The sequence below is a fragment of the Pan paniscus genome, chromosome 16 (assembly GCF_029289425.2).
Source record: "Pan paniscus chromosome 16, NHGRI_mPanPan1-v2.0_pri, whole genome shotgun sequence".
Taxonomy (NCBI): domain Eukaryota; kingdom Metazoa; phylum Chordata; class Mammalia; order Primates; family Hominidae; genus Pan; species Pan paniscus.
Window position 1 is genome coordinate 4,920,744 of NC_073265.2, and position 15,786 is coordinate 4,936,529.

The window sequence follows — 15,786 nt, forward strand, 5'->3', positions numbered from 1 at the left end:
ATTATACACTGTACATAAAATATCAAATTACACCAAATATATATTATATACTTTAATAAATTATCAAAGTAGACAAAATATGTATTATTTGCTGTACATAAAGTATCAATATACACCAAATATATATTATGTACTCTAAATAAAATATCAAAGCACACCAAATATATATTATACACTTTACATAAAATATCAATTACACCAAATATATACTATATACTGTACATATAATATCAAAGTACACCAAATATATAATATACTGTATATACAATATCAATGTATACCTAATATATATTATTTACTGTACTTAAAATATCAAAGTACAACAAATATATGTTAGTGTACATAAAGTATCAAATTACACATAATATATATTATATACCTTACATAATATATCAAAGTACAGCAAATATATATTATAGACTGTTGATAAAATATTAAAATACACCAAATATGTATTTTATACTGTACCTAAAATATCAAACTAAACAAAATCTATGTTATATACTGTATATAAAATATCAAACTACACCATAAATATTATATACTGTACATAAAATATTAAAGTACACCAAATATATATTATGTACTGTACATAAAATATCAAAGCACACCAAATATACATTATATACTGTACAAAAAATATCAAAATACACCAAATATATATTATATACTGTACATATTATATTAAAGTACACCAAATATATATTACATACTGTACATAAAATATCAAAGTACACCAAGTATTTATTATATACTGTATATTAAATATCAAAGTACACCAAATATATGTTATATACTAAACATAAAATATCAAAGTACACCAAATATATATTATATAATGTACATAACATATCAAAGTACACCAAATATATATTATATACTGTAAATAAAATATCACATTACACCAAATATATATTATATACTGTACATAAAATATCAAAGTACACCAAATATATATTATATACTGTACATAAAATATCAAAGCAGAAAAAATATATATTATTTACTTTACAAAAAATCATAGAATACCAAATATATATTATATAGTGTACATAAATAATCAAATTACACATAGTATATATTATATACTGTACATAAAATATTAAACTTCAGCAATATATATTATATAGTGTACAGAAAATATCAAAGTACACCAAATATATATTATATACTCTTCATAAAATATTAAAATACAGGAAATATATATTATATACTGTACATTAAATATCAAAGTACAAAAAATATATATTATATACTGTATATAAAATATCAAAGTACACCATATATTACATATTGTACATGATATATCAAGGGACACCAAAAACATATCACATACTGTACATAAAATATCAAAATATACCTAATATATATTATATACTGAATCTAAATTATCAAAGTACCCCAAATATATATTATATACTCTACCTAAAATATCAAATTTCACAAAATATATATTATATACTGTACATAAAATATCAAAATACAGCAAATGTGTATTACATACTGTACATAATATACCAAAGTACACCAGATATATATTATATACTGTACATAAAATATCAAATTACACCAAATGTATATTATATACTGTACATAACATATCAAAGTAAACCAAAAATATATACTGTACATAAAATATCAAAGTGTACCTAATATATAATATACAGTACATAAAGTATCAAAGTACACCAAATATATATTATATAATATACCTAAAATATGAAAGTACACCAAATATATGTTATATACTCTTCATTAAATATCATAGTACACCAAATATATATTATATACTGTATATAAAATATCAAAGTACACCACATATAATACACTGTACATAAAATATCATATTACACCAAATATATATAATGTACTGTAAAAAAATATCAAAGTACACCAAATATATATTATATACTGTATATAAAATATCAAAGTACCCAAAATATGTATTATATACTGTAAATAAAATATCAATGTACACAAAATATATATTATAAAGTGTATATAAAATATCAAACTACAACATATATATTATATACTGTACATAGAATATCAAAGTACAACAAATATACATTATGTACTGTACAAAAAATATCAAAGTACACCAAATATATATTATGTACTGTACAAAAAGTATCAAAGTACACCAAATATATATTACATACTTTAGATAAATTTTCAAAGTACACAAAATGTACATTTTATACAGTACATTAAATATCAAAGTACAGCAAATATATATTATACACCATACATAAAATATCAATGTATGCCAAATATATATTATATACTGTACATAACATATCAAAGTACACCATATATATATTATGTAAAGTACATAAAATATCAAAGTACACCAATTATATATTATATACTGTACCTAAAATATGAAATACAGCAAATATATGTTATACACTGTACATAAAATATCAAAGTACAGAAAATATATAATGTATACTGCACATAAAATATCAAAGTACACCAAATATATATTATATAATGTACATAAGATGTCAAAGCACACCACATTTATATTATATACAGTACATAAAATATCAAAGTACACCAAATATATATTACATACTCTACATAAAATATCAAAGTACACCAAATATATATTATATACTGTACATAAAATAACAAAGTACACCTAATATATGTTATTTACTTTTCATAAAATATCAAAGTACACCAGATATATATTATATAGTGTACATATTATCAAATTACACATAATATATTTTATATACTCTACATATCAAAGTACAGCAAATATATATTATGTAGTGTTCAGAAAATATCAAAGTACACCAAATATATAGTATATACTGTTCATAAAATATTAAAATACGCCTATTATATATTATATATTGTACATAAAATATCAAAGTACACAAAATATATATTATATACTGTACAGAAAATATCAAAGTACACCACATATATTATATATTGTACAAAAAATATCAAAGTACACCAAATATATGTTATGTACTGCACAAAAAATATCAAAATACACCAAATATATATTATATACTGTAGATAAAATATCAAAGTACCGAAAATATATATTATATACTGTATATAAAATATCAAAGTACACAAAATATACATTATATACTGCACATAAAATATGAAAGTACACCAAATGTATATTACAAACTGTACATAAAATATCAAAGTACACCAAATATATATTATATACTGTACATAAAATATCAAAGTGCACCAAATATATACTATAGTGTATATAAAGTATAAAAGTACACCAAATATATATTATATACTTTACATAAAGTATAAAAGCACAGCAAATATATATTATATACTGTATATAAAATATCAAATTACACCATATATATTATATACTGTATATAAAATATCAAAGTACAGCAAATATGTATTATAGAGTGTACAGAAAATATCAAAATACACCAAATATATATTATATACTGCTAACAAAATATTATAATACACGAAATATATATTATATACTGTACATAAAATATCAAAGTACAAGTATATATTATATACTGTATATAAAATATCAAAGTACACCATATATATTATATAGTGTACATAAAATATCAAAGTACACCAAATAAATATTATATACTGTACATAAATTATCAAATTACACCAAATATATATTATATACTGTACATAAAATATCAAACTACACCAAATGTATATTATGTACTCTACATAAAATATCAAAGTACACCAAAAATATAATACATACTGAACATAAAATATCAAAGTATACCTAATATATATTATATACAGTACCTAAAGTATCAAATACACCAAATATATATTATGTACCTTACCTAAAATATCAATGTACAACACATATATATTATATAATGTTCCTAAAGTAACAAAATACACCAAATGGATATCATATACTGTACATAAAATATCAAAGTACACAAATGTATAATATATACTGTGCATACAAGGTCAAAGTACACCAAAAGTATATTATACACTGTAGATAAAATATCAATGAACATCTAATATATATTATATACTCTACATAAAATATCAAAGTACAGCAAATATATATTATATAGTGTACAGAAAATATCAAAGTACACCAAATACATATTATGTACTATACAAAAAATATCAAAGCACACCAAATATATATTATGTACTGTACATAAAATGTCAATCTACACCAAATATATATTATATATTCTACATAAAATATGAAACTACACCAAATATATATTATATAGTGTACATAAAAAATTAAGCACACAATATATGTATTATATACTTTACATAAAATGTCAGAGCACACAAAATATACATTATATACTGTACATAAAATATGAAATTACACTAAATATATATTATATACTGTACATAAAATATCAAAGTACACCCAATATATATTATATACTGTAGATAAATTATCAAAGTACACAAAATATATATTATATACTGTACATAAAATATAAAAGTACACTAAATATGTATTATATACTCGTCATAAAATATCAAATACAGCAAATATATATTATATATTGTACATCAAATATCAAAGAACACCAAATATATATTATATACTGTACATAAAATAACAAAGTACAGCAAATATATATTATATAGTGCACATAAAATATCAAAGTATACCTAATATATTATTCACTGCACATAAAATATCAAAGTACAGCAAATACATATTATATAGAGTACATAAAGTATCAAAATATACATAATATATAATATATACTAATCACAAAATATTAAAGTACACGAAATATATATTACATAGCGTACATAAAATACCAAAGTACACCAAATATATATTATATATTGTATATTAAATATCAAAGACCACCATATATATAATGTACTGTACATAAAATATCAAAGTACCCAAAATATATATTATGTACTGTACAAAAAATATCAAAGTACTCAAACTACATATTACATACTTTAGATAAATTATCAAAGTAAAATATATATATATTATATACTGCATATAAAATATCATAGTACACAAAATATATATTATAAACTGTACATAAAATATCAAAGTACACCAAATATATATTATATAATTTAGAAAAATTATCAAAGTAAAAAAATATTTATTGTATACTGTACATAAGATATCAAACTACACCAAATATATATTATATAGTGTACATTAAATATCAAAGCACACCAAATATATATTATGTACTATACATAAAATATCAAAGTACACAAAATATATATTACATACTGTATATAAAATATAAAAGTACACCAAATATATATTATATAATTTAGATAAATTTTCAAAGTACACAAAATGTATATTATATACTGTACATAAAATATCAAAGTACACCAATTATATATTATAAACTGAACATAAAATATCAAAGTACACCAAATATACATTATATAGGGCACATAAAATATCAAACTACAGCAAATATATATTAAATACTGTACGTAAAATATCAAAGTACAACCTATATATTATATACAGTACATAAAATATCAAAGTACACCATATATATTATATACTGTACATAAAATACCAAAGTACATGAACTAAATATTATATAGTGTACATAAAATATCAAAATACACCAAATGAATATTATATACTGTACATAAAATATTAAAGTACACCAAATATATATTATATTCTGTACATAAAATATCACTGTACAGCAAATATATTTTATATACAGCACATAAAATATCAAAGTACACCAAATATATATTATACAGTGCACATAAAATATCAAATTACACCAAATATATATTACATACTGTAAGTAAAGTATCAAAGTACAACAAATTTATATTTTATACCGTATATAAAATATCAAAGTACACCAAATATATATTATATACTGTACATTAAGATATCAAACTACACCAAATATTTATAATATACTTTACATAAAATACAAAAGTACACCAAATATATATTATATACTGCACATAAAATATCAAAGTACACCAAATATATGTTATATGCTGTACATAAAATATCAAATTACACCAAATGTATCTTATATACTGTACATAAAATATCAAATTACACCAAATATATATTATATACTGTACATAAAATACCAAAGTACACCAAATATATATTACTTACTGTACATAAAATATCAAAGTACACCAAATATGTATTATATACTCTACATAAAATATCAAACTACACAAAATATATGTTATATACTGTACATAAAATATCAAAGTACACCAAATATATATTACATACTGTACCTAAACTATCAAAGCACACCAAATATATATTACATACTGTACATAAAATAACAAAGTACACCAAATGTATATTATACACTGTATATAGTATATCAAAGTATAGCAAATATGTATTATATACTGTACATAAAATATCAAAGTACACCAAATATATATTATATTATGTATATAAAATACCAAAGTACACCAAATGTATATTATATACTGTACATAATATATCCAAGTACTCTAAATATATATTATATACTGTACATAAAATATCAAAGTACACCAAACATGTATTATATAGTGTACATAAAATATCAAACTACACAATCTATATATTATATACTGTACATAAAATATTAAAGTACACCAATATATATTATATACTGTACATAATATATCAAAGTACACCAAATGTATATTATATACTGTACATAAAATACCAAAGTACAACAAATATATATTATATGCTGTACGTAAAATATCAACGTACACCATATATATATTATGTACTGTACATAAAATGTCAAAGTACACGAATTGTATATTATATACTGTACGTGAAATATCAATGTGAAATATCAACTAAATCTGGGAGTGGTGGCAACGTGATTTATAGCCAGTTGCTGAGAAGCACAGGTAAAACAACGTAGGGCCTCCCATTGTTTTTAGTGTGGGAGGCCTCTCTGGCGGGACTCAGCCCTTTGGAATCTAATGCTATATCTCGGTAGATAGCGTCACCATTGAATTAGAAGACACACATATGTTGAGAATAATCTTTCTGGTCATTTGCTGCATGTCTTATTTACAATATGTAATCAAATTCTTTATCCTGACCTTATGGCACCTGGGTTGAGAACCATGATTTGAACCAAACATTGGTCTGTCACTTTCTGAGTTTGAAACTTTATTTTCCCTTTAGCGTTTTGCTATTGCTTTTTCGTTTTCTTTTGTTTCGTTTCGTTTCTAAGTTCTGGGGTATATGTGCAGGATGTGCAGATTTGTTACTAAGGTAAACGTGTGCCATGGTGGTTTGCTGCACCTGTCAAACCATCACCTAGGTATTCAGGCCAGCACGCAGTAGCTGTTTTTCTTAACGCTCTGCCTCCCGAAAGGCCCCAGTGTGTGTTGTTCCCCTTCCTGTGTCCATGTGATCTCATTTTTCAGCTCCCATTAGAAGTGAGAATGTGGCGTTTGGTTTTCTTTCCCTGGATTAGTTTGCTGAGGATAATGACCACACATCACCACTGTTTTTGTTTTTTAGTATAAAGGGTAGTATTTTATTGAATAAGATTTGCTCACAGAAAAATAAGCTTAAATCTACAATGAATGCCAGACTCTACAGCAGAAAGCAATTTTCTCACTTTTCCACACACAATGGTGCCTACTAATTGAAAAAAAGCCATAAAATTTCATTCACAAATGTACTACTCTGTCTCAAAACATCTCACATAATCATGCACTGTACTAAAGCCATTAGATCAGTTCTTCAGTCAGGTTAAAGAAGTAGCCCTCTAATGACTGACTTTTATAATGCTATCAATATCCACTCCCAATCAGTCTGCCATTGTTAATGGTGTACAGCATTACTGAATAAATTGGAATTGATGCGCCCATATCCACGGAAAAACTGTGACTTATGATGGTTTGATTTATGATTTTTCAACGTTATGACGGGTTTATTGGAATATTAGATGCGTTTCTGAGTTACACTGGGTTTATGAGTATGCGACCCTATACTCCAGAAACAGCTGTATAAGGAAAAACAGGTGTACCTAATAAAAATATGCTTAGTGACTTGGGATAAACCAATAGATGTTCACAACTGATGGAGAGCCGTGAAAGAGAGATAGCGGTAAATAGTTACAATAACACAATTTTCCTGCACCTGTCGAGGATTTCCCCAAAGAAACGCAGAATGGGGGATGCACCTAAGGCATATGAAAGAGAGAGGGCAGAAGGAGTAAGAGAGAAATAGGAGGAAGGAAGAAGGAAGGAAAGAAGGACGAAAGGAAGGAGAAAACACCGGTGTTACTAAAACCCCCCCAAAAAATGGTTTCCCCCTGTGGGTAAGCCTACAATGTGGATGAATCTTGAAAATATTGTGCTACGTGTTATGTCAGTCCTAACAGCTCACCTATTGTGCAATTCCGTTTATAGGAAATGTCCACAATATGGAAATCTATGCATATGGGATTGATCGCACTAGGTAGTTGCTCCCTAGGGCTGAGGGTCAGGGAGAGGGTTTGAGACAGAATGAGGAGTGACTGTCTATAGGGTTTTTCTCTGGTCGGGGGTGATAAGACGTTCTACAATGGATTGCGAATTAAAATTGAATATGCACAACCACAGGTATACTAAAAGCCATTCAATTCATGACTTTTAATGGCGGAATCTTATGTGGCGCACTCTCATGGAGACCACGACAGACATAGTGAGAGAGAAAACGGTGAGTAAATATCTGAAACGCAGGCAGAAACAGAGAGAACGAAAAGCCCTGTGAATGGAAGGGAGAGCGAAAAGGGAAAATGGTCCTATTTACAAATGACAGATGTGAAACTGGGGTTCACATCAACAGTGTCACTGCCAGGAAGGAGGGTCATGCTAGCCATGTCACCGGTAGTGTGGCCCGCAGGGACGCCGACCTGCTGGAGCGTCGTGCCAGCATGGGCTCTGGCAGCCACGTGGGCCAGCAAGAGGGTCCCGCTGCACAGCTATGGGGTGAGGATAGACTGGGTGGTGATATCGGCCATTACAGGGGCCTCTTCTGCTGGCAAGAGTGTGACAGTAGCAAGTAGATGGACAGGCCTGCGTGTGAGGACGGAATGCAGGAGGGGCTCTTGTGCGGCTGGGTGTGGGGCCCTCACGGGAACCGTGGAGAAATGGCCAGGTAACTGCGTCATGTGGGCTAGTAGATTGGCCAGGGCTTCGAACTGAAGGACAATAACGGGGAGTAGCTGTCAGGCCCTGGGAGTGTCTGAGTGTAAGTGGAGATGGGTTTGGGGTCACTGAGGGATGCGTGGGAGCCATCGCTGTGTAGGTACAGGTCATAGGGAGATAGTCTCGTGAGGCCTGTGAGTGTCTAGGGTTGTCCTGGGTGCCTGGGGCTGACTGTGGCAGAAATCTGGGGAAGGCTGGAGAGAAGCTGGGAGACACAGGAGAGTCCCTGAAGGCAGGGGGTGAAGAGGTGAAAGAAATGGGGGAGGGTGGCAGTAAGGTCCGTGAGTTTGTAGGTGATTCCTGGGTGCGGGAAGCTGACTCCAGGTGAAATCTGGAGATGGTCGGAGAGTAGCTGAGAGAGACAGAAGAGTCCCTGAGGGCTGGGGGTGAGAACATGAGGGAGACTGGGGAGTAAGTCAGTGAAATTCGTGAGTTCGGTGGTGTATCGTGGGTGCCTGGAACTGACTCCAGCTGGAATCTAGAGAAGTTTTGAGAGTAGCTGAAAGAGACACAAGAGTCCCTGTGGGCTGAGGGCAAAGACCTGAGAGAGACCAGGGAGGACCTCAGTGAAGTCTGTGAGTCTGTAGGTGATTCCGGAGTGTGGGAGGCTGACTCCCGCTGAAATCTGGGCGTGGTGGGAGAGTAGCTGGGACAGACAGGAGAGTCCCAGGGGGCTGGGGGTGAAGACATGAGAGAGACTGGGGAGTAACTCAGCGAAACTGCTGAGTTTGGTGGTGATACCTGGGTGCCTGGAACTGACTCCGGCTGAAATCTGGGCATGGTTGGAGAGTAGCTGGGACACACAGGAGAGTCCCTGAGGGCTGGGGGTGAAGACAGGAGAGAGACCGGGGCCCCCAGCGGGCTCTGGAGAGTCAGGCAGCCTGTTTTTTCTTAGCTCTCTTCCAAGAACCCCCATCCTTGGTGGTCACCAGGACCTAAATCCTGCTCAAGGACTGGGGACTCAGAGGTGGTAAAGGCCACGCTGAGGCCCTAGAGTCAGAGCCCTGCCTGCCAGGCCAGGACTCTTGGGGACCTCCCGGGCGGTCAATGCTCCCCAGACCACCTCCTGCCTCTATCCTTCCCACAGCTCCTCCTGCTCAGTCATGGGGTTTGCAACACCCTGCGATCATACCCAGTGTCACCAGGTTTTACATAGGTTTTCGGAGAGGTGACACTTGCTTCTGGGGTCCTTCGGGATAAGTGGGACAGAGGAGAAAGGTGTTGAGGGCCCATGCCAGGTGATGAGAGGGGGCACAGTGGTGGGCAGGAGCGGGAGCCGTCTTCGGGGTTGAGGGTGCCCCATTTTGTGCAGGTGGTTCTGCAGCTTGTGCCGCGCATCCTCCAGCTCCTCACAGCGGCGCCCGAAGGCCAGGTTCACGGCGTCACACTGGAGTCCCATGTCCTCGGAGGTGTCGCGAAGGCTGCAGTCCACCAGCACCCAGAGGTTGGCCGAGTCCAGACGCTCGCGCTGGGCGCGGCACAGATTGTCCTGCGTGAACTTGGTCCAGGTCTCCGGGGTGGAAGCGCTGCGGGGTGGGAGACAGCCAGGGGAGGGTCGGGGAGTCTCTGCCAAAGGCTGGGGGCCCTGCCACGCCCCCATTCCCTGTCTGTGCCCCAAGCTCCTGGAGGAACTGCATGGACTCCAATGCACCCCGTGCAGACCCACGAAACCCAGTCCCCCAAGCTCCCTGCCTCCGAGTGCCCCCCTCCCACAACTCCCCTGAGTCCTCCCACACCCTACCCACCCCGGGCACTTAGTCCCCTCCTGCCCCCGCAACCCCGTTCCCAGCACCACTGCCCCCGAGGCCCCCTCTGCAGCACCTCCGTCCCCCGCAGCCCCCCTTCCCTAGTACCCAGCGCCCGCGTCCGCTTCTCGCACCCAGGAGTTTGCCATGCTCAAGTGGGCGGTGGTCGCGCTCCCTCTGCTGGCCTTGGGTGGAAATGCAATCCTGCCGGCGCCTGGGGCTGATCCCACCCCACCCTGTCCTGTCTACGGGCAACCAGGCTGTGCATGCGCTGGGCACTTGAGGAGGTCTTGCTCGCTTACTCATGCCAGGGGCAGACAGTTGCCCAAGTGCCCTCGGGGGCGAGGGCCTCCGGGCCAGGCTAGGGGAAGCAGCGCCGCTGGGGCCCCCAGGCAGAGGGAGGCGAGACCACAGCCAGGGCAAGCACGGGGGCAGAACTGGGGCCCCCCTCTCTTGGAAGGTGGTGGAGTGCCAGATGAGCCTGCACCTCGGTGCTCTGGCTGTGGTGGCGCCCGCAGGTCTCGTCGAGGTTGTAGGCCTCCACCTTGTCCGACCAGTCCATCTTGCAGATCTCCGTGTGCTCCCGGTTCAGTCTGGGGCGGGGTGGGGCAGGGCTTTGGTGTGTGGCCAGGGAGGGCCCCGCTGGGGACCCTCCATGCTGCAGGCTAGGCCTTCATGCCCGCTTCAGGAGGGAGCTCTGGGCTGGCTGTCCTCGTGCTCAGCAGTGACCAAGGGCTGCCGCCCATGCTGGGAGGCTGCAGATCAGTTGTGGCACTGGGCTTTGGCCACTCAAACTCAGGCTGGGCCGGAACCTCCCCCACCCAGCCCTGTGCTCCCACTGTGACCTGGGGCATCCCCTGCCGGCTCTGAGCTTCAGGGTTCTGTCGTTCAATGCCTTGCCCCAAGACCAGCCGTGGGTGGAGTCAGGAGTCATCCCTTGGGCAGCCCTCGACCCACCGGATCTGGCTCACTGCTTGCACTATGGCTCTCTTCAGCAGCTGCTGAATGTTCCGGATGAGCTCAGCTTACTGAGGGAGGAGACGCCCTGAGCACCAGAGCCTGTCCTTGGTGAGGATCCCAGGAGGCCCAGCTGCTGCAGGCCTTGGTCAACACCTGAGCAACCAGAAGGAGTTGAATGCCGGGCCTGAGCTCTGACTGTGCAAGTTCTGCTCTCTCACTGGGTTTATCTTGGGCTTTTGGGCATTCTCCTTGGTGCGTTGTAAGTGGGGTGTTTTCCTCCAGGGCCTTCTATGGGCTGCTGGGAAGGTCCCTCAGTGGCAGTTCCCACGCCCCAGGCTTCAAGAGTCATCACTGCTGCTCACTCAGTGCACCCAGGAACGTTGGCCTGCCCCTGGCCTCTGGACAGCCCCTGAGGACCCAAACTCTGGGGGCCCAGATGCCCGCCCAGGCTGCCCCTCAGGGCTCTGTGTTGGGAAAGGCCATCCTCACACCAAGAACAGGAGGAAGACCCTGTGTTTCTTCTTACTGCCTGGCCCGTTTAATTTTCTGTGTGTAGGAACAAGCCTTTTTTCCATGTGATTGGGGTCTTTGCCTCGACCACCAGCTACCTCCTTGTGTGCCAGGGCCCGAGTCCTGCACCCCTCTGTCCCTGGGTTTGCCTCTTCCTGCACTGTCAGTGTCTCCATCACTTGGCAGGCGCCCTTGTTGCGGGCAGAGGGTTTGCGAGAGCTGCAGCAGTTCTTGAGGCACTGAGAGGGTGCAGGGGGTTGGGCCTGCAGAAGGGGAAGGGAGGGAGGAGGGAAAGCATGAGGGGAGGGAGGGACTCAAGTTTTCTTGCCTGAGCTTGGGGGTATGGCAGACCAGCTGCTCCCACCCCACATCTTTCACAAATGTCTACAGGCCTGTAGTGGTTCTCACGGAGGTCCCAGGCTCTGAGAGCTCAGGGAATTCTCCAGAGCCAGCATCAGGGCCAGGACTGAGTTACTCTCTCACCCTATGGGGTTGCCCCATAGACAAGCTGGGCTGGATTGGGGAGTTACGGGCGACATGGAGAAGGGGACCTGTGGGTGCAGATCTTCGTGTCCCTGGCTCTGTATAGGATGAATGGGAGCAGTGGCTCCCAGCCCACCCCACCCTACCTGTCCACACCCGCAGTGCTGGCCCAGACCTGGGTTTCCACCTCGGGAGCAACTGTCCCAACCAGGGAGGGTCTCTGGGGAGCCCAGGGTCAGGATGACTGTGCCAGGACTCAAAGGGATTGGAGGAGGAGAGGAGAAACAGCTGCTTAGAAGTCAGGGGCCTTCTGGGGCAAAACTGCCTCCTGTCACTAAGGGGCCAGATTTCGGGACTCAGGGGTCTCACGCACAGAGGGCTGGTCTCCCGTGTGCTTGCAGCAGCCACGTGGCTTGTCCACATGAACTGCCGGGGGCTCCTCCTCTCTGCGCCCACAAGTCCTGGCCACCCAAGTCTGCTGGCACCTTCAGCAGCTCTGTCTCCACATGGTCGCGCATGAGGTTGGCATGCTGGCAGCCCTGGCTGCACTGCAGGTTGTCAGTGGTGATGGAGAAGGGCGCCTCCGTGGCATCCAGGGCGTGCTCCAGGCGTTGCTTCTGGGCCAGCAGCAGATCGGTCTCCGCAGCCAGCACCTCCACCTCGCGCTGCAGCTCTGACTTCCAGCTGTGCGTGTCCTGCAGTCGCTCGCCCACACTGCGCGTGGAGACTTGCTGTGTCCGCTGCGCCAGCGCCTGGGTCTCCGCGGCCAGCTGCTGGCTCTCGTGCCCCTGCAGCTCCCGCTCCGACTGGTTGCAGTCGGCGAAGGCCTGGCGGTAGCGAGCATAGCAGTTCTGGAACCCCACCTCCAGCTGGCGGTGGCCAGGCCGGAGGACGTGTAGGCGCCCGTTTTGCGGACCACATCGTACTCTTTGCAGGGCAGCTCGCAGGGCGGCACTGTCTGCGGGGCCGGCTCTGGTAGGAGCACATCCGTCTGCACCATGGTGTCTGCCGCCCACCAGGGCCAGGGGAGTGAGGAGTGTGTGTGGTCAGCTTGCTGCGGTCAGCCCAGTGCAGTCAGCGGGGCAGCTCCAAGGGCTCAGTCCCAGAGCAGGACGCGGCTCCCAGTAGCTTGGGTGACACAGTAAACCAAGAGCTTCCTGTTGCCAAGAAACGGGGTCTCTTCTCCAGTGGCTAGGGGAGGGGGCATTCAGGGCGGCGGGCAGAATTGCCCTCTTAAAGGGCCAGGCAGCCCCAGCCCCACCTCAGGGCAATCAACAGTGGCCAAGGGTTCCTGTCACTTAGAGGATCCCAGGGCCAGCCCATCTCCAGCCTCTGTGTCCCACCCTTAGGGTTCAGGGTGTGGGTGGGGACCTCCTGCCCTGGCCCCTTCGTTGATTCATCCATTTGTTCCTGGTTTGCTCTCTGATCCTGTCCTGTGCGGAGCTCCACGCTCAGGGTGAACAAGACAGAGGAGGCTCTGCTCACCTGCCCCCTCAGGGCAGAGGGCTGTGGCTGTTGTGTGGGTGTTGGGTGTGCTGAGTGATAGTGTTACTTGATGCCGTACAGGTGGCTGCTCTCCCTGCCCTCCTGGCCCCAACAGCAGCCTGGTAGCACAGGGAGGGTCCCAGGCCAGGCCCCCTCAGGGGCAGTCTGAGGCAGTTCCTGCAGGGACTCCACTCCATTTTCTCCTGGACCTAGTGCCTGAGAGCCACGCCCTGGCCTCTGGCCTTCTCCTCCCAAGTCCCATCCAGGGTCCCCTCAGGCTGGGCACAGCGGGGAGGGAGGGAGTCTGAGTGTGCTTTTCCCTGGGGAGTTGAATTCAGCCTCTGGGTAAGTGTCCAGAGTCAGATGCCCAAATCTGCCCCACAGGGCGGAGGCAGGTCCTGTGCTGTGGAGGCTGCCCTGAAAGGCACCCAGGGCCATGCTGCCTGGCGGAGGCTGGATGGGCAGTAAGCGCCCCAGGACACATCGGCGTCCCCCACACCTGGGGCCAGGGGAGCCCCAGCCTAGGCGCGATTCCCCACGCAGCCAGTGGAGGGCGGCTTTGGTCTGGCGGTGAGAAGCCTGCGGCTCCTGACTCGGCCTCCCCTCCGCCTGCCTGGCGCATGCACTCATGGGGACCCCAGCCCCTCCAGCCTCCTCTTCCCTGAGAACCCCGCACCAGAAAGTCCTCGCTAGGAAGTCCATGCCCTTCCTACAGCACAGGCCACTGGGCCCCTGTTCCTTCCACCTTCACCTCCTCTCCCACCACAGCCCGCGCCCTCACTCCAGCCAAAGGAGCCGGGGCTCCTCCTGGGCCATTCCCACCACCCCGCCCAGGTCTCTCCAGCACCACCATTTGCCGGCCAGTGCCCTCCTCCTGGACCTGACCTCCCCTGGTCCTGACCTCTCCCATGGCCAGAACCCTCAGTCCATGCTGCTGTCACCACGGTGTGCCTGGTCTGACACAGCCTCCTGATGGGGCTTTGAGGACAGCAGCCGGGAGACTTACCCCAACCCAGGCCGAGCCAGAACCTATTGCAGGTGGCCTGGGAACCTCTTCTCACTGTCCGTCAAGATTGGGAGGTCAGGGGACCTTCAGGGACTGGTGTGGTCTGAGAAACATCCTTGAGCCTCGCCATGACTCAGTTTCCCCAGATGGCAGCAGGCTGGAGCCCACGCAGGGCAGGATGCCAGGCTCCACCTTTTGTCTGGAACCTGCATTCACTGGGCACCTCTCTGTAGGCATAGCAGAGCAGAGCTGCCTGTTTCTGTCCCTGATCTGCAGCCCCAGGAGCCCGAGAGACCACCTAAGCCAAGGAGAAGGCCTCTGGGCCAGAGCCCAGCTCTGCGAAGTGGGAGACCTCTCAGCCTCCACTTCCAGGTGCCCTGAAGTCGTTGGCAGGGGGTGCTGCCTACTTGGGGCTCCCAG

At 41.4% G+C, this 15,786-nt stretch overlaps 1 protein-coding gene and 1 pseudogene across 5 annotated transcripts in view; both read right to left on the minus strand.

The window, feature by feature from the left end:
* Positions 1 to 15,786, minus strand: part of LOC117978353 (tektin-1-like) — a 107,485-nt gene that overhangs the window by 35,906 nt on the left and 55,793 nt on the right. For 3 of the 5 annotated variants that reach the window (XM_063596972.1, XM_063596971.1, XM_063596970.1), the window contains one exon: positions 7,488 to 10,703. The exons of the other annotated variants lie outside the window; for them this stretch is intronic. In XM_063596972.1, the coding sequence (XP_063453042.1) occupies positions 10,316 to 10,703 (388 nt within the window). In that variant the 3' untranslated portion in view covers positions 7,488 to 10,315. Of the gene's footprint in view, positions 1 to 7,487; positions 10,704 to 15,786 lie in introns of those variants that run through there. 5 annotated transcript variants of the gene reach the window in all.
* LOC129393938 (tektin-4-like) lies at positions 11,028 to 15,360 on the minus strand (annotated as a pseudogene).